This window comes from Balaenoptera physalus (assembly GCF_965194825.1).
Source record: "Balaenoptera physalus genome assembly, chromosome: 3".
Taxonomy (NCBI): Eukaryota; Metazoa; Chordata; class Mammalia; order Artiodactyla; family Balaenopteridae; genus Balaenoptera; species Balaenoptera physalus.
The window spans coordinates 119,719,247-119,740,006 of NC_138890.1; the positions used below are offsets into that span (position 1 = coordinate 119,719,247).

The 20,760-nt window shown below is 39.2% G+C and overlaps 1 protein-coding gene across 14 annotated transcripts in view; it reads right to left on the reverse strand.

Annotated features, from left to right (window-relative positions):
* ARHGEF28 (Rho guanine nucleotide exchange factor 28) overlaps positions 1–20,760 on the reverse strand; it is a 312,161-nt gene that overhangs the window by 69,130 nt on the left and 222,271 nt on the right. For 13 of the 14 annotated variants that reach the window (XM_082457061.1, XM_082457062.1, XM_082457059.1 and 10 more), the window contains 6 exons: positions 15,231–15,286; positions 14,125–14,173; positions 11,812–11,956; positions 11,609–11,736; positions 10,237–10,377; positions 7,032–7,279 (listed from right to left, as the gene is read on the reverse strand). In XM_082457061.1, coding sequence (XP_082313187.1) covers positions 7,032–7,279; positions 10,237–10,377; positions 11,609–11,736; positions 11,812–11,956; positions 14,125–14,173; positions 15,231–15,286 — 767 coding nt within the window. The remainder of the gene's footprint in view (positions 1–7,031; positions 7,280–10,236; positions 10,378–11,608; positions 11,737–11,811; positions 11,957–14,124; positions 14,174–15,230; positions 15,287–20,760) is intronic. The other variant, XM_082457058.1, reaches the window with a different exon arrangement.

The window sequence follows — 20,760 nt, forward strand, 5'->3', positions numbered from 1 at the left end:
TCACCCAGCAAGGATCTCATTCAGATTTGACAGAGAAATTAAAACCTTTACAGACAAGCAAAAGCTAAGAGAATTCAGCACCACCAAACCAGCTTTACAACAAATGCTAAAGGAACTTCTCTAGGCAGGAAACACAGGGAAGGAAAAGACCTACAATAGCAGACTCCAAACAATTAAGAAAATAGTAATAGGGACATACATATTGATAACTACCTTAAATGTAAATGGATTAAATGCTCCACCAAAAGACACAGACTGGCTGAATGGATACAAAAACAAGGCCCACATATATGCTGTCTACAAGAGACCCACTTCAGACCTAGGGACACATACAGACTGAAAGTGAGGGGATGCAAAAAGATATTCCATGCAAATGGAAATCAAAAGAAGGCTGGAGTAGCAATTCTCATATCAGACAAAATAGACTTTAAAATAAAGACTATTAAAAGAGACAAAAAAAGTACACTACATAATGATCAAGGGATCAATCCAAGAGGAAGATAAAACAATTGTAAATATTTATGCACCCACCATAGGAGCACCTCAATACATAAGGCAAATACTAACAGCCATAAAAGGGGAAATTGACAGTAACACAATAATAGTAGGGGACTTTAACACCCCATTTTCACCAAAGGACAGATCATCCAAAATGAAAATAAATAAGGAAACACAAGCTTTAAATGATACATTAAACAAGATGGACATAATTGATATTTAAGGACATTCCATCCAAAAACAACAGAATACACTTTCTTCTCAAGTGCTCATGGAACATTCTCCAAGATAGATCATATCTTGGGTCACAAATCAAGCCTTGGTAAATTTAAGAAAATTGAAATCATATCAAGTATCTTTTCCAACCACAACGCTATGAGACTAGATATCAATTACAGGTAAAAAACTGTAAAAAATACAAATACATGGAGGCTAAACAATACACTACTAAATAACCAAGAGATCACTGAAGAAATCAAAGAGGAAATCAAAAAATACCTAGAAACAAATGACAATGAAAACAGGACAACCCAAAACCTATAGGATGCAGCAAAAGCAGTTCTAAGAGGGAAGTTTATAGCAATACAATCCTACCTCAAGAAACAAGAAACATCTCAAATAAACAACCTAACCTTACACCTAAAGCAATTAGAGAAAGAACAAAAAAAAAACCAAAATTGGCAGAAGGAAAGAAATCATAAAAATCAGATCAGAAATAAATGAAAAAGAAATGAAGGAAACAATAGCAAAGATCAATAAAACTAAAAGCTGGTTCTTTGAGAGGATAAACAAAATTGATAAACCATTAGCCAGACTCATCTAGAAAAAAAGGGAAAAGACTTAAATCAACAGAATTAGAAATGAAAAGGGAGAAGTAACAACAGACACTGCAGAAATACAAAACATCATGAGAGATTACTACAAGCAACTAAATGCCAATAAAATGGACAACTTGGAAGAAATGGACAAATTCTTACAAAAGCACAACCTTCTGAGACTGAACCAGGAAGAAATAGAAGATATAAACAGACCAATCACAAGCACTGAAATTGAAATTGTGATTAAAAATCTTCCAACAAACAAAAGCCCAGGACCAGATGGCTTCCCAAGCAAATTCTATCTAACATTTAGAGAAGAGCTAACACCCATCCTTCTCAAACTCTTCCAAATACAGCAGAGGAAGGAACACTCCCAAACTCATTCTACGAGGCCACCATCACCCTGATACCAAAACCAGACAAAGATGTCACAAAGAAAGAAAACTACAGGCCAATATCACTGATGAACATAGATGCAAAAATCCTCAACAAAATACTAGCAAACAGAATCCAACAGCACATTAAAAGATCATACACCATGATCAAGCGGGGTTATCCCAGGAATGCAAGGATTCTTCAATATATGCAAAATCAATGTGATATACCATATTAACAAATTAAAGGATAAAAACCATATGATAATCTCAATAGATGCAGAAAAAGCTTTTGACAAAATTCAACACCCATTTAGGATAAAAACCCTCCAGAAAGTAGGCATAGAGGGAACTTACCTCAACATAATAAAGGCCATATATGACAAACCCACAGCCAACATCATCCTCAATGGTGAAAAACTGAAACCACCTTCACTAAGATAAGGAACAAGACAAGGATCCCCACTCTCACCAATATTATTCAACATAGTTTTGGAAGTTTTAGCCACAGCAATCAGAGAAGACAAAGAAATAAAAGAATCCAAATCAGAAAAGAAGAAGTAAAACTGTCACTGTTTGCAGATGACATGATACTATACATAGAGAATCCTAAAGATGCTACCAGAAAACTACTAGAGCTAATCAATTAATTTGGTAAAGTAGCAGGATACAAAATTAATGCACAGAAATCTTTTGCATTCCTATACACTAATGATGAAAAATCTGAAAGAGAAATTAAGGAAACACTCCCATTTACCATTGCAACAAAAAGAATAAAATACCTAGGAATAAACCTACCTAAGGAGACAACAGACCTGTATGCAGAAAACTATAAGACACTGATGAAAGAAATTAAAGATGATACAAACAGATGGAGAGATATACCATGTTCTTGGATCGGAAGAATCAATACTGTGAAAATGACTATACTACCCAAAGCAATCTACAGATTCAATGCAATCCTTATCAAACTACCAATGGCATTTTTCACAGAACTAGAACAAAAAATATCACAATTTTTATGGAAACACAAAAGACCCCGAATAGCCAAAGTAATCTTGAGAAAGAAAAATGGAGCCGGAGGAATCAGGCTCTCTGACTTCAGACTGTACTACAAAGCTACAGTAATCAAGACAGTATTGTACTGGCACAAAAACAGAAATACAGATCAATGGAACAGGAGAGAAAGCCCAGAGATAAACCCATGCACATATGGTCACCTTATCTTTGATAAAGGACGCAAGAATATACAATGGAGAAAAGACAGTCTCTTCAATAAGTGGTGCTGGGAAAACTGGACAGCTACATGTAAAAGAATGAAATTAGAACACTCCCTAACACCATACACAAAAATAAACTCAAAATGGATTAAAGACCTAAATGTAAGGCCAGACACTATAGAACTCTTAGAGGAAAACATAGGCAGAACACTCTAGGACATAAATCACAGAAAGATCCTTTGTGACCCACCTCCTAGAGAAATGGAAATAAAAACAAAAATAAACAAATGGGACCTAATGAAACTTAAAAGCTTTTGCACAGCAAAGGACACCATAAGCAAGACGAAAAGACAACCCTCAGAATGGGATAAAATATTTGCAAATGAAGCAACTGACAAAGGATTAATCTCCAAAATATACAAGCAGCTCATGCAGCTCAATATCAGAAAAACAAACAACCCAATCCAAAAATGGGCAGAAGACCTAAACAGACATTTCTCCAAAGAAGATGTACAGATTGTCAACAAACACATGATAGGATGCTCAACATCACTAATCATTAGAGAAATGCAAATCAAAACTACAATGAGGTATCACCTCACACCAGTCAGAATGGACATCATCAAAAAATCTACAAACAATAAATGCTGGAGAGGGTGTGGAGAAAAGGGAACCCTCTTGCACTGTTGGTGGGAATGTAAATTGATACAGCCACTATGGAGAACAGTATGGAGGTTCCCTAAAAAACTAAAAACAGAACTACCCTACAACCCAGCAATCCCACTACTGGGCATATACCCTGAGAAAACCATAATTCAAAAAGAATCATGTACCACAATGTTCATTGCAGCACTATTTACAATAGCCAGGACATGGAAGCAACCTAAGCGTCCACTGACAGATGAATGGATAAAGAAGACGTGTGACACATATATACAATGGAATATTACTCAGCCATAAAAAGAAACGAATTGAGTTATTTGGAGTGAGGTGGATGGACCTAGAGTCTGTCATACAAAGTGAAAATAAGTCAGAATGAGAAAAACAAATACTGTATGCTGACACATATATATGGAATTAAAAAAAAAAAAGTGATTCTGAAGAACCTAGGGGCAGGACAGGAATAAAGATGCAGATGTAAAGAATGGACTTGAGGACACGGGAGGGGGAAGTGTAAGCTGGGACGAAGTGAGAGAGCAGCATTGACATATATACACTACGAAATGTAAAACAGATAGTGGGAAGCAGCTGCATAGCACAGGGAGATCAGCTCTGGGGTTTGTGACCACCTAGAGGGGTGGGATAGGGAGGGTGGGAGGGAGACACAAGAGGGAGGGGATATGGGGATATATGTATATGTATAGCTGATTCACTTTGTTATACAGCAGAAACTAACACAACATCGTAAAGCAATTATACTCCAATAAATATGTTAAAAAGTAAATAAATAAACAAACTGTGGTACATTCATACTCTGGTATACAACTCAACGATAAAAAGGAATGAACTACTGACATACACAGCCATCTAGATGAGGCAGAGAATTGTGCTGAGTTGAAAAAAAGCCAATCCAAAAGGGACATACTGTGTATATAATCTATATAACATGTATGTAATTTATATAGCTGGATTGAAATGACAAAATTATAGAAAGAACAGATTAGTGATTGCCAGCAGTTGGGGACAGGAGCGAAGTAGGTGTGGCTATAAAATGGCCAGATGAGGAATCCTCATTGTGATAGAAATGTTCTGGCGTTTTGCTGTATCCCTATCAGTATCCTGGTTGTGGTACTGTATTATAGCTGTGTAAGATATTACCATTGGGGAAAAAATAATTTTAAAATGCCAACCCCCTGACCCAATCCTATCAAACAACACACTAGGGGTCGGGAACACAGAATACCTCGTTCTTAACAAGCTTTAGGAGATTCCTATGTACCTGAAATTGGAAAATCACTGCTATATATCAAGTATGTTCCACATGTTCACAATTTCTCACCAACACCGCAAGTTCCCACTGACTAAATTACCATCATATTCCAGCCCAGCCTCCTGAAATCCCGGGGTTGGAGTGTGGGATTTCCCCAGACTCTCTCATACATCCTTCAACAGCTTGCTCTCCCTCTGCTCCTACAGAGTGCCACTCCCACAGCCATTGTCTGAGGACTTTGCTAATATATTCTTCAGGAGATAACTTTATTTACATAGTATTGGAAGGACACCCTTGCCATACCCACTAAGCATGTCCACCAACAGGAACACAAAAGCAGACTTAATCCTTTTCTCTAAATACCGAGGATTTTCCTTTTCATCCAAAAGACCACCAGGCTCACCCTGTATAATAGCCAATTTCCCAAAACTTGTCCTCAAATTCCATAAAATTAAATAAAAAATATATCTGGTAAAGATGTGAAATTTTTGTTAACTATGAAAGTGACACAAGAACGAAAAAATGTTTTAAATGATTAGAATTAAAAGTCATGATTGTTTGTATCAAGGAAAGAGAGATTATGCAAATACTTTCAAATGATAAAATAATCTCGCACTTCATTTTTGAATGCACTCACTCGGATTCAAGTTCACCAAGACACAAACAGACATTTTTATTCAAACTGTCTTCCCAAGTACTTTACGGTCTCTTAACCTGGCACTGTATATGTTTCAGGTGAATTATGAAGACGGAACAGGTCTAGGACTTTAAAGATAATATGCAAAGCAGATAGTGCTTTGATTAGAAACTTATTACTAGTGTGGATTTTTACATTGTTAGACATGAGGAAGAAGATTTTGGGCAATTGTCAGTATTCTTTTTTCTTTTTGTGTATTAAAAATATTTGTATTTAAGCATATTTAAATGTTTAACCTATAGACCAACAGCTAAACTCGACTGGTGTGTGTGACAGGGTGAAACTGATACAAAATTAATATTTTGGAGGGGACATTTTGGCATCTACTTAGAGAATGCCAAACTAAAGTAATTAGGGATCGATCTCCATGCCTTTCCTCAAATGCTGTAAGTGACTGCAAAACATAGCATTGGAGTGAATTCCTGGTGTGTTTTTCCCAAGTGACCCATTCATTCAATAAATATTTATAGTACCAAGCACTGTTCTAGGTATTGAAATACAGTGGTAACCAAACAGACGAGACTCCCTGCCTCACTGGGACTTACAGACTAGTGATGGTAGAAAGCTTCCCCAGAATGTCACTGTGGATATCACAAAGATATATTCTTAACTCAGATCCCAGCTATGCCACTTATGAGATGTGTGACCTTGAGAAAGTCATTACTCTCCATGCCTCAGTTTTAGGGAAAATAAATATTTGCATCACTGTGTTGTGATGGTTAAGTGAGGTAGTATAATGGAAGTACCTTGAAAGTCCCTGCCATGTTAAGGCTGCTGGATACATGTTATTTAACTTCTGTATTAGCATGTTTTAAATTCAGAGCCTCTTTCAGAGAGATTGGGGACCAATACAAATTGTCAAAAGTAAGGTGTTTTTTTTTCTTAACTAGGAGAGTGGCACAGCCCATTCTCACCGATGCTTCAAACATCCCAAGCACCTAAAAAGTGCCACCTTTGAGTGAGATTTGCTTGTCTTATCCCCCAGGCATGAACTCCAGGGCTTTCATGATAATAGATCTGCCTCCCTCCTCCTAAAATTAGGCAGCACTTATCTTGGAGATATTGGTGAGACTATCACGGGCCACTCAGGAAGGCATGTTACTAGAGAGCCCATCACATCAAGAAGTCTAAGTAGGGAATTCCTTGGTGGTCTAGTGATTAGGACTCCACGTTTTCACTGCCGAGGGCAAGGGTTCAATCCCTGCTTGGGGAACTAAGATCCTGCAAGCCGCACAGCGTGGCAAAAAAAAAAAAAAAAAGAAGTCTAAGTAAATTTTCTCCAGCCAAGTCCTGTGACACATAGAAGAGTCACTGGCTATTAAAAACTCTCAGACATCGGTCATACACACCAACATCAAATAAAAGACAACCAGCTAAACCCATCTGTCAATAATCATAATGAAATCAATTCCAGTTCTCTGCAGGCTTTGAATACTCTAGACAGTCTGCATACCTTTAGGCTTTGAGGTTTTAAGACTTTTAAACCTTTCTCACCTGTTGTACTAGAATATCTCCAATTCGGTTGATGACGAAATTCCTGTCATTGCCAATACAGGATTCTTGCCTTCGCTCCTTCATACTATAGAAGAAATGCCTGTGGATTTCAAGTAACTCATCTAAACAAGGGAAGATTTTATCCACAGTGCTGTGGTCAAGCTGCAGCTCCTCCTTCATCCCTTTCCTGAAGATCTCAGACATGATGAACAGGGTCTGGATGTGATGCATTTCTGTCTGCATTAGCTCTGAAACAGGTGAGCAGAAACAAGCTTTAAAACAAGTGTCCTCTCATGTTAACTAGACTTACTGTGGTGATCATTTTGCAATATAGACAATTATCATTAAGTTGTACACCTGAAACTAATATAATGTTGTATGTCAATTATACCTCAATTTTTTAAAAAGTATCCCTACTGACCTAAATTAGTAGCTAAACACTGTATGTTACACAAATAAAAAAAAAAGAGAGAAAATGTTTAAGAATAATAATATTCTTCTACTGTTGAGGTCAGCATTGATTAAACATTTAATGTAAGCTCAAAATATTAAACTATTCTCTTTTTTCCAGACATTATATGAGGATATGTATAAGTCAAGTCCAAGATGTAAGAATCCAATGTATCAAACTTTCATAACATAACCAGCTAACATCTTGAAGTATCTTCAGTTGGGAACCAGGTTTTATTTTCCCCTGAATGCTCTATAAAATAAAACTTAGTTTACCTCTTTTCTTTCTTTTTCCTTCTTTCATTTGTGTGTGTGTGTGTGTGTGTGTTTTGCATTGAGTAGGAGCACAATTAATTTGGTGAATTATGTTGAATTAAATATAATAAAGTTCCTCAATGCATACAACAGTAGGTCCTTTCTATTACTGGATCTGTCCCTGAAATTCCATTTTCTCCAGGAGAAAACATTGTGTCATGATCAAGGGACATCATCAAGAAAGTGAAAAGACAACCCATACAATGGGAGAAAATATTTGCAAATCACGTATTTGATAAGGGACTTGAGTCCAGAATATATAAAGAATTCTTATGACTCAACAACAACAAAAAAACCCACTTCAAAATAGGCCAAAGATTTGAATAGATGTTTCTCTAAAGAGATATACCAATAGCCAATGTGCACATGAAAAGATGCACAACATCATTAGCCATCAGGGAAATACAAACCAAAACCACAATGAGACACCACTTTACACACACTACAATAATTGTAATTTAAAGGATGAACAATAAAGAAGCCTTGGTAAGATGTGGAGAAATTGAAACCCTCATACATTGCTGGTGTGAACGTAAAATGGTACAGCTGCTTTGGAAAACAGGCAGTTCTTCAAAAGGTTAAACATAAAGGTACCATGTGACCCCCAAAGTGGGAACAACCCAAAATGACCATCAAGTCATGATTAGATGAACAAAGTGTGGTATATCTATACAATGAAATACTACTCAGCCACAAAAAGGAATAGAGTGCTGATTTCTATTACAGCATGGATGAACCTTGAAAACAATATGTTAAGTGAAAGAAGCCAGGTCCAAAAAACTAAATATTGTAATGTTCATAGGGACATATTCATAGGGACAGAAAGTAGATTAGTGGTTGCCAGGTACTGGTGGGAGGGGACAAAGGGGAGTGACTGCTAATGGGCACAGGGTTTCTTTCTGGAGTGATGAAAATGCTCTGGAATTAAATAGTGGTTGATGGTTGCACAACTTTATACATATACTAAAACTTTACAAATATACTACAATATAGATTATACACTGTAAAGGGGTGAATTTTATATCTCAATTTTTTGTGACTATATCTCAATTTGAAAAAGGCATCATGAGAGAAAACAATAATTCACAATTTGTAGGAGCATCAGAAGTACAAGTTCTAGATTAATGAGTATTTCCAAACTCATGTACATGTTTTGAAAAAGAACACAAAACATCAGCCATGGAGGGTAAACAAATCTAAATGTAGTTTTGTTTATTATTTTATCATAAACAAAACTCTAATTGGAAACTAACTTTAAATTATTATTATTATTATTAATTATTGTATCCTACCATATTTTTAATACCTACTCCATACTAAGCATCTACCATATCCGTTAATCCATTTATCTATTATGACCCCCAAAATAGGAATGATTTTCCTTATCTTTAAAAGAGAGACATGAAGAAGAGAGGTGAAGGATTTTCCCTGGAACACAAGACTTTCTGACCCTGAGGCCATGCTATGAACTACACGACATGATAATTCATCCCAAATGGGTGAGAATATTTTTAATAATATATGAAATCAAGAAATAAATGAAGAAAAATTACAGTATAATATAAATTATGTGAGAAATACTAAAGGGGTCATCATCACTCTTTCCAAGGTAGCTCCCACCTGCACAGCCCGAGATGCCAGCACACTACACATCGGCTCCTCTGATCTACATAACCACCACCTCACACAGGAGAAAAGCGGCCCTCGTCGCCACCGGACTTTGCGGCCCGTGCTTTGCACACACAGGATTAGCAAAAACTAAGAGTTAATCTCATATTTAAAGTAAGGTATCTTCTTGGAACCACTTTTTAGCATCTACTTTATACTTGAAAATTTTTTAAACTTCATTTTTTCCTAACTAGTCTATAATCTAACCTCCCTGAATTCAGACGGCCTTCACCCCAAATAGCATGAAATCGTAAAACCTCCCACAGCTGAACTCCATACTCAGGACTGAGGCACACGATCACACACGGCCCTAAGCCAGGTGCTCCGAGTCCCTCTGCGTCTATGTGAGTCGCAGTCTCTGGTTGTGTGCAGGCAAACCACAGGGCCCTGCATGCAGCAGCCCTGACTACCCTACCTTAAAATATGGGAACAGTCACTGTGATTCGTACAACAAAAGAGGTGAAAGAGTAGAGACCGTGCCTAAGTAAACTTGAAAAGGGGAGAAGACATAAAATTTGCTTATACCAGGTACAGACAATGCCTCATTGAAGCCTCACAACATTTTAATCCAGAGTATCATTATCCCCATTTTACAAAAGGAAAAACTGAGGTCCAGGTGAGTTAAACATTTTATCTGAGACCAAGTAACTAGGAAATGGTAGAACCGGGATTTGAACGTAGGCTTGAATCCAGGTATGTATGGTTTCAAACGCCATGCACTTTCCTCTGCACCACACTGCTGGAGCCCAGAGAGAATGTTTGAAATGCTTACCAAAAATGACATCCTGTCTTTTGATGACATCCTTCTCCTGCCTACTACAGAATGAGGGGTCCACCACCAGACTCCAAGATTCTGCTTCAAACCCCTGGGCATCACTGCTGAGGTCACTCCACAGAGACGAATCCACAACATCTAATGTGCGTTGAAGAAAGAAAAGAAAAGCCAGAAGTGGGTGAACACACGTAACACAAACAGACCTTCACAAGTGCCCATGTTTATGGATTCATCACCCTAAAGAAACCTGCTATGAACATAGAAACAACTAAGCCAAAATACTGTGATATGCAATTGAAACATCTGAAACCAAACTAGTGAAATGGTTCAAATCAAGATCGCGCTCATGAAAGCAAAGCAGAATCAGGTATTAAAATAGTGATTGTGCATATGCCAAAAAAAAAAAAAAAAAATTGAAGCTTCTTTAGTTTGGTTTTTTTTTGACTTGTTCTATTTTAGTTTTGTTTTTGGTAACCTGCAGAGTCCACGATGTGCTTACAGAATCTTAAACCCACTGATTTCTTTTGCCCCGGGTTGCTTTGCGCTGTTTACTCAAAACTGAATCTTGTACTTGTCCACTTTATTTGCTCTTTACTTGGCTTGCTGTCCTTAATATAAACATGAAGCAGGGTATAAGGCCTCCAGTCACATGTGAGTACAGATTTTTCTGATAGAATTTGACAACACACATACACCCCTTTCAGGAAAACTAAACTCTATTTGTCCAAATGGCACTCCTTAGAGAGATTCTAGCTCAGAGAAGTCAAGATGTGATGACAATGGATTTAAAATAAGCAGATTCCTGGGGAAGAGTCCACCCCTTTCTTGCATCACTACTCTCCCGTCATTTGGTCTTCCTTTGCCTATTAATACCGCTAGGATACAACAAGCAATTCCCCAGATTGTCCTATCCAAAAACATGTTTTTTAAAAATGCTTTTATTCCCCTAGAAGTAGGTGGCAACATATGGGGATAAATATCTCAGAGATCCAGGCAAGTCCAGTCTTAAGTAACTGAAATGTATATTTTTAATGTATGATCCTATACCAATTCATCAATAGCTGTAAAACTTTTTTAAAGAAGAACAAGCACATATTTCTTTCTCTTCATGACGTTTATGACATATTCTTTGGGGAATACGTCCCTTTAAAAAAATGCATCATGTTTCCTTGGTCACTATCTGGGAGTCTCCTCTGTGGCTCAATTTTCATTCTTTTAATCAGAAGAACCTGTAGCTAAGTGACACCATGAAACAGAATTCTTTTAAAAAGAATTTTAAAATTGTTTCCATCTTACATCCTTGAGAAAACATTCCTTTCAGCAAATGCTCACAGAAACCCAAGTAAATGCAAAGGCGTCTTCTCCTCACCTTCCATTAAGAAGGAGTCCATGGAGGGAGATGAGCCCATGGGCTGGAACAGTTCATCAGACTGCGACCTGCTTCTCCAGGTGCTCCCGTCACTTTCGGACTCCAAGGATGCCCCTGACCTCCTGAAGCTGGAAGGACAAGGAGGAAAGTCAGCCCCAGCAGCAGCTCTGAGACGTCAAGGTGTAAGACCACACTGAGCATACCTTTCCAAGGTGGTGCCTGGAACGCTTCTGGACAATGGATGGACTTGCCCTGCTGTTTCCTTCCTCCCGGTCGGTAGCCCAATAGGCATGGAGGAGGAAGGGTGCAAGGAGAGCCCAGGCGGTGGGACGTCTCTAAATGAAGAATCTGGAAATCAGAATGGATGCTTCATGAAGTTTCCATAGCGGGCAGTAATCCCAACGAGTAAAGATGGTCTCTTAAAAGCCAGAAAGCTGAACACTCCAATGGCCACTTCTAATGTGTCACAAGCCCAGACTTGAAACTAGTCTCCCTGCCACATCCCAACACCTGCTTCAAATGTCCCTTCCAGTTCACACCCTCGTGGTACCCAGGCTGCAGGCCTGCTTCAGCATATCCACTTGGAGACTGTGGGTGGCTGGAGTTACACAAACAGACCAGAAAATGGAATGGGGAAACACTGGGACTGCTTGTCCATAAACCACTGCGTGTACTCCCTACAGCCAGCTTTAAATAGATACAAGGTGTTATTAGCACTATTACTAGAACGTACACTGTGTGTATAAACAAGCACACACACACACAGAGCATGTAGACAGATTGGAACAATGCTGGGGAGTCTGTTCTTTTTTTTTTTTTTTTTTTAATTTATTTTTGGCTGTGTTGGGTCTTCATTTTCTGTGAGAGGGCTTTCTCTAGTTGCGGCAAGCAGGGGCCACTCTTCATCGCGGTGCGCGGGCCTCTCACTATCACGGCCTCTCTTGTTGCGGAGCACAGGCTCCAGATGCGCAGGCTCAGTAGTTGCGGCTCACGGGCCCAGTTGCTCCGCGGCATGTGGGATCTTCCCAGACCAGGGCTCGAACCCGTGTCCCCTGCATTGGCAGGCAGATTCTCAACCACTGCGCCACCAGGGAATCCCCCAGGTCTGCTCTTTATGGTATAAGAATGTCAGGCAGATGAAACCTTCAAGCCAAGCTGGGCTGTTCTCTCTCACATATGGAAAATGAAATGATGCTTCAGTACCTTTCTGGTCAGTTTGAAATGTTATGGGCATCCATGCATTTACATTTGATGTGTATTAAAAAGTGACTCTCCGAAAATATTTCAATCCTATAATATTATGGGCTTGGCACACACCTTTCTTAAGGGAAAAAATACTTACGTGGAACCCTAAGATATTACAAAGGATTCTACACATGTATGAGTTAATGTTATTCCTAAGAGAAGGAACAGATGGTATTCTCTCAATTCTAAGATGCTTTTAAATTATTTTCATGCTTAACCTTACGAAATTGAGGAGTACCTTCCAACTGAGGTCAAAAGGACTTCTGCTGAAGAAGCAGGGGAGTAAACAATGTCACACTTGTTACTGCCTGCACTAGTTTGCCCTTGTGCAACATCACACACAGTCACACGTCGCCATTAATTTGCATATTTCATTGACCCCCCGATTCAAGTGGCTTTTAAAACACTGGTCACACTATGGCAGCATTGAAGTGAAAAGTGACCACAAACTTAAAATGCCTGCCACAAGGCAAGCTATGTCATATTTGAGGCAAAAGAAATTGCAAAATTGCTCACATCATATCAAAGGATTTTCTCTCAGGAGGACAATGGTGTGACTGACCTTTGCGAGCAATGTAAAGGCTGTCATGGACTGCCAATTATCTAAGAGAAATTGTTTAAATTTCAACAACGTATTAATTCAAGAAAAAGATAACCACTGAGCTTAAGCATATGCAAACAAAACTCAGGTATGCCCTGAAATTTCAACTGCCATCCTAACGCAGCTGATGAGATCACAGCCTCAGGCACGGCTACTAAAAAGAATCAGGTTGATCTGATAATGAGCAACAGAGACTGATAAGAATCTATAGATTCTCAACTTGAAGACTTTTTCCTAACTTTGTGACTCTTAAGAACCATATGGTATGTATTGGTCAAGATAAATATGTGCCACTGTTAGGAAAACATAAAATTATGTACATTTAATGTAGTGTTTCTCTTTTCCCCCAAAAGGCTGTTATCAATAGTGCGTATTACACTAGTTCACATCTTAAAATTGAGGCAACATCATAATACCTCCTCCATTCAGCCTTCCCTAATATAAAGATCATATAGTACATGTAGTGCAAAGGCTAGTAGTCTGCCAGAGTTTATGACATTCTTGACTTCTTTGTATAACTAAAAATTATGCCAATTACACCCAGCATATGCTATGAAAGAAGGAATAACTGGGCAAATGAGAGAACAAAAGGAAGGGGTATTTTACATTGGAAAAAATGTGTGTATGTATGAAACTGAAAAAAGTTCTTGCCATTTTCCACATCACTTACTTCCAAGGATGGTCTGCGGTTTGTTCTTATTATATTTCACTTGGAATTTCTGTAAAGAACATTACAAACACAAAAAGTAAGATCAAAGCACCACTGGACTACAAGAACAGGTTTCTTATCTATACCATTTTCTTTGTTGTCTTATTTCAAACAGAGGAATTCAAAGCAAAAGACATAAAACACAACAAAGAGAAAAATGTTATGACAATGAGATGAGCAAGTTATAAGGAAGGTGTGCCTCATGAGCACGTCTCAGCAGGATCCCAGTTTTAGTAAAAGCCCGATGGAACCGAAAATCTCCAGTTCCTTTGTGCAAACCCAGGCTCAAAAAGGAGTTCTTATCAGCTCTGCCTTTCTCCTATTTGTTCTTTCTGTTCCTGGCTATTCCTCCCACCTACGGGACACAATGACCTTGAGCACTGAAATGTCATCCTCAACTCTGTGACCTGACACAATGTGTGTTTCAAGTAACACAGAGCTGGGGACTCCACGCTTCCCTCTGAAGGATCACCATGCTCACTCATGTGCATTTCTGGCATGGCTTTAGAGTGGGAGACACAGGAACGCAATGATAAATACCTCCATCTACTCAAGCCCACCCCCAAACACAGAGAACATTCCTCTAGCCCAGTGGGCCTTCCACTGTGGTCCCAGTACCAGCAGCGTCACCTGGGAACATGTCTGAAATGCAAATTCTCAGAATCCACCCAGACCTACTGGATCAGGAATTCTGGGAGTGGGGCCCAGATATCTGTGTTTTAACAGGCCCTCCAGGCGATTCTGATGTGTGCTGATGTTTGAGAATTACTGCTCTAGACTTCATTTACATACGCTCAGGGTTTGCACTGGTAAACCAAGCAGGTCCTGACGGAAAGCCTAACCCGCCCACATCATGTAGTGCAAAGGGAGCGTTCCCTCTACTTGTACAAGTGCATAGTTAACTGAATAGGTATACGCTTTGAGCAAGTGTTATTTTATCACTACAACGGCCACTTTAAAAATAAATCTAGACAGTAATAACTAATAAATCTAAAAACCTAAACAGATAACGTGAAGCAACAAGCTACATACAAGCATGTAATATTCACATGCGACTGAGAGATTACCTTGGTACACGGAGAGGCGGCATCTTTACAGCCCTTATGTACATTTGCATTACAGTCTGGAACAAAAGGAAAAGATAGAAAAGTGTCCATCTTATTTAAGTTAATCTGCAAAGTGAAATGTATATGACTACATCACGCTTTTAAGGGTCATTATAAAAATAACACATAAACATTAAAAATATTTAGAAAACTTAAAAAGGAAAGAAACAATATTTAAATCACATGTAGCCCCACCACTGGAGCAGAACACACTGTTAATATTTTCATTTCCTTGGAGAGATTTTTCCCCTTCTGCACAGGGTCTTATCGATTATGAACCCTGAAATCATGCATGACATACACTTCTGCGTCTGCCTGAGAACTCACTACTATATGCCCTATATTAGTAAGGAACTTCTGACATATAGCAACTGCCTGCTCGCACCCCAGGGAAAACGCCTATGAAGGCGGAAAGAAAGAAAAACGCACAACAATGCTAGAAAAAATGTACTGTCAGGCTCCGAGAGAATCCCTACTAACTAGAGGAAACCAAATTAAAAGAGAAGAGTTAGCAGCTTGCTTACATTTTACTTCACGAAACAATGTGGCCGCATCTCACTGAAAGAAGTAAGGGAATACTTTGCCTGCCCCCTCGTGTCCGCAGGCTCAGAGAGCTCCCTGCGTGGGGACTACTTCCTGCCAGGCTGCTGTCTTCTTGCCCCCTCTGCCCTCCCACCTTCACATCACCTACCACCACACCCTCATCCTGCCCACCCCCACCCCGAGACGCTGTGTGCAGATGCAGAAGCCGGAGGCTTATCAGAAACTTCAGGAGAAGAATCCTTCCACAAGGGTGGCAGGGCTCACTGAGGCCCGTCACACAGTGACTGCAGCCCCCTGAGGATCGAGCAAGATGCTAAGCCCACAACCTTCCTCCCACTGTAGGTCTTCGGCGGCACCTAGCCAACACCTCAATGGCCAATGAGTAAAAGCCAGGCTGGTCCATGTACTGGTCCTGCAGGCAAACATCAAAATGGCATGGCTCTCTCCTCACCCCGGAACAAGAGAATGAAAGGATAAGGAAAAAAGTAGAAGCTAGGAGGTACCACAGAACAAAGTTATACTGAAAACTCACAGGAAGAGGGAGCCACTGAATATTACGAAATCCAGAAATGGAGAAGAAAAATTTGGATATTTGAAATGTGTCCTCCCTAAGAGACACAAAACAGACATAAAATAGGACCAAAAGGCCATGAAGGGAGTATAAGATGTGACCATAGGCCAACAGGATGACAGGGAAATGGAGCTTTGTGAGACGAGAAAGTCCTACAAGGAAGAAAAAAGAGCAAGAGCAGAATTTAAACCAAATCGAGAAGATTCGAGGTGACAAAGTATCAAAGCAGTGCTATGAAATTAAACTTGAAAGAGTCCCTCCAGAATGTGGAGAAAAAGAAGTGTATAATTATCAAACAAGATGTCATACAAATATGACAGATAACAGATCACACTTCTCCAAGGAAGAAATCAGAAAAATGAGGTCAGAAGTAACAACTGACAGCTACAACTGACAAAAACTTTTAGAAAGCTTAAAAAGAACCAAAGGGCTTCCCTGGTGGCGCAGTGGTTGAGAATCTGCCTGCCAATGCAGGGGACACGGGTTCGAGCCCTGGTCTGGGAAGATCCCACATGCCGCGGAGCAACTGGGCCCGTGAGCCACAATTACTGAGCCTGCGCGTCTGCAGCCTGTGCTCCGCAACAAGAGAGGCCGGGACAGTGAGAGGCCCGCACACCGCGATGAAGAGTGGCCCCTGCTCGCCGCAACTAGAGAAGGCCCTCACACAGAAACGAAGACCCAACACAGCTAAAAATAAATAAATTAATTAATTAATTAAGAAAAAAAAAAAGAACCAAAAAAGGCAAATCAAAAGGTCTTACTGTTTTCTAGGAAAAAATCATTAAATTATACCTATTCTATAGACACAGTCTGACAATATCCCTATGATCAAAAAATTAAAAGTCCTCAAGCATCTAGGCAGAAAAAGCAGGTTACCAGCAAGGGAATGAGGACAGGCAGGCCCCAGAATTTTCTACTGTACTATAATATTAAATGCCCAGATATAAGGGACCAGTGTTGGCAGAGTCTTGAGGGGAAAAGGTTTGACTGAAGAATTTATTTAGCCAGATAAAATTGGTTTTATTGTGTGAAAGAAGCAAAGATATACCCTTAGATACACAAGATTTCAGAAAACAGATTACTCCAATAACCTTCTTGGAAAAAAATTACCTGAAATCCTATTGCCTATTAAAAGCAGAATCAAAATTAAGAGTTCAGAATGGATCAGCTTTATTGAAGGAAAAAAAAAAAGAGCAAAAGTGAGCACTGAAACCAAAGAATCACATCTAAAAAATTATTGTTAAGTAGAGACACAGAACTGAATACAAATATCAAATTATTGTTGAAATAGAAAATTATTCCTGAAAGATTAAACATACATTATAAAAGTAATAATAATGAATTCAGTATACTCACAAAGGCTAGGGGGAAAAAAGGGTAACTATAAGGGAAATAAGAGTATTCAATTATAAGCCTTACACAGCCTTAAAGTTATTATTAGTTAAGTATTAAAAGAGCATATCTTGCCAAATCCCTGAAGAAGATAAAAGACAACAACACATGGTCTAAATACCTGAACCAGACATCAAGGAAAACAGCAAAGAACTATAAAAGATAGTTGACAGTTGTAAAATTAAATGTAAATAAGGAAAAAACCCTTATTATAAAATAAGGTCTCTCAGTTACATTACAGATTACCTATAGCTAAATTAAAGACACATACCTCAAATTAAAAACACAGAAATAGGTAAGAGAAATACAAACAAAAGGAAAGCAAGAAGAATATTAATTTTAAACAAAGTAAAATTCTTATAAACGGCATTTAACCGCATTAGGGTAGTTTTAAGTTTATGAAAGTTAAATATGCAGTGAAGCTGTGATTAGTAAGCTTCTGTGCATCAAATAATGTAACATCAAAATATAGGTAGTGAAATCTATTTATAAACAAGGAGAATTTTATAGAAATACAATATTTGTGGAAAACTAGCAACTCAGGCTTTAATAAAGAAGAATACAGACACCAAGATTTTGAATATTTATATTATTTGTTTTATATCATATTGTGTTTTTAAGATTAGAAATATTGATATTCACAATTAAAAAATACACCATGAAGTAGAATTATTTACCAATAACGGCAGTCTGAACGTTGTATTTTCCTACCCAATGTAAAAAACTTAATAACCAAAGTTTAAATCCCCAATACTCCCCTCCCCCCAAAACTGTAAATCTTAAAACTTCTAAAAGACTATGGTTAAAGAGGAAATTAAACATATACTCAAACTGATTCTAGAATTTAATCTAAGGCAATGATCAAAGATGTGGGCAGTGATATGTGGAAAAGAATGCTCCTTGCAACATTATTTACGTTGTGAAAAAATTGGAAAAAACTTAAATGCACAATAAGTAAGGAAAAATTAAGCACATTTGATATCATCATCAAATGAGACATTAGCATACAAAGCTGACTTTTTTAGTGATTAGGAGGGATTCCATAAAAATATGAATAGCAATCTTCTCTAGGTGGTAAAAGTCTGGATAATTTTGTTTCTCCTTAAACCTTGTATCTTCTATGAATTCCGCTGCCTTTTTTAAAAAAATTAATGACCATTTTAAAAGCTAAATAAAATCTATGTACTTCCAGCAATTTCCATCTTCCACTAAAACTTTCATGACAACCCACCTGACCAAGTCAGTATGAACCAACATATTCTGTACTGCAAGAATTTGCCTTTCAGTGATCCCTAAGCTTTCAGCAGTCATTAACTACATATGAGTGTCTAAGGGCCCAGCTTAGCAACAGCTGCTGGAGGGGATACAAAAGAACCATTATGTGACTATAGACCTCCAAGAACATAAAGTCTATGCTAGTAGTTAAAATCAGAAGAGGGTGTACATACCCCAGTATTAAACTGGATGGGATAAATAGATCCTAAGTGTGATGTGCAAGAACTCAGGCCACAGTGGTCAAGGAAGACCTCCCAAGAAGAGGCAAGAAATCTGGATGAAGTAGAGGAGCAGGGAAAACTGAGAGATAGGAGATTATCGTTAAGTGAAGGAACAGAGGCAGGAAAACGTACACAGTGGGAGAAAAGACAACAGGCCTGGCAAGGCCTCTGGTTGTAAACCAAGGCTGAACAGGGAAGTAACCGTAGGACTAGACAGCAGGATGCAGGTAGAACCGAATGCACATCTGAAAAGCCTGGGCTTAGTCCAGTAAACAAAAAAGAGAGACGTCCTCAAGCATATGTGTGCGGGTGGAAGCAGTGCTTCATTAAGGTTAAGGTGGTGAAAGTATCCAGAATAAATTGTAAGTGAAAATACCTAGAGAGACGGGAAACTAGAACAGTTTGCTGTCAGCAGTCCAGAGGTGGTGATGAGAATCCACCAGAGCAGGAACAGTGAGAAAGGAAATGAAAGAGGGACCACATGGACTGGGGTGCCAGGAGGAAGAGGAACTAAGAGTCAACATGCCCAACGTTCGAGCTGGTACCATCCACACAGCAAGAACAGCCTTCTGCGTGTGGACTGTAAGGTCGGTTTTAGACACGTTGGTCTGGGAGACAAGAAGATCTTTGGGTGATGATGCCCCCAGACAGGGTGTGACCGGGACAGTCTTGGTTTATACTGTAGCTCTGCCATAATGCTCAAATACGGCCACAAGTTACATGGGGGCTCAGTCTCTCCAGGCAACTAGAAATATGGAATTAGAAAGTGAGCAATAGAGACGTTAATCTGGGAAGAACAGGTTTAAGTACAGTATTTTAGAACAAAAGACTGGACGACTATACCTAGAAACAATACCGAAAAAAGAACAAATGCCCAAGAACTGAGTTTGGAGGGTACTCAAAGTTAGGAGAAAGGAGACAATACAGGTGGTAAACAGAAGAGTAGTGTGCCATGGAAAAGAGGACATCTACCTACACAAAGGGACAATAAACATGGAAACAGGAGAGAGATCAGTGAGTCTGAGAACAGCGACGAGGAAAGATGCTCAGGTCAGGAGCAGGACTTCCGTTAAGCAGTGGGGACAGAGGCCAAAATCAGATGGTTAAGGAAGAAGTGGCAGGAACAGACGTCAGAGCAGTGAGTGGAGGTTGCCCAACTTGAGGAGTCTGTCTTAAAATGAGGGGAGAGAAAGGTCACGGATGTGGCTGGGGGGTACAGCTGAAGAGATCCAGCCCTATGAACAAGAAAAGAGCCACAACCTATGAAACATATGCCATCAGACCCATAAACTGACTGCTGACATGGGGGCAAGCCATTAACAACCCATGAACAGGGACTTCCCTGGTGGTCCAGTGGCTGGGACTCCACGCTCCCAGGGCAGGGGTCCCAGGTTCCATCCCTGGTCGGGGAGCTGGATCCCACACGCCGCAACTGAGAGTTCGCATGCCACAACTGGAGATCCCACATGCCGCAACTAAAGACCCCACA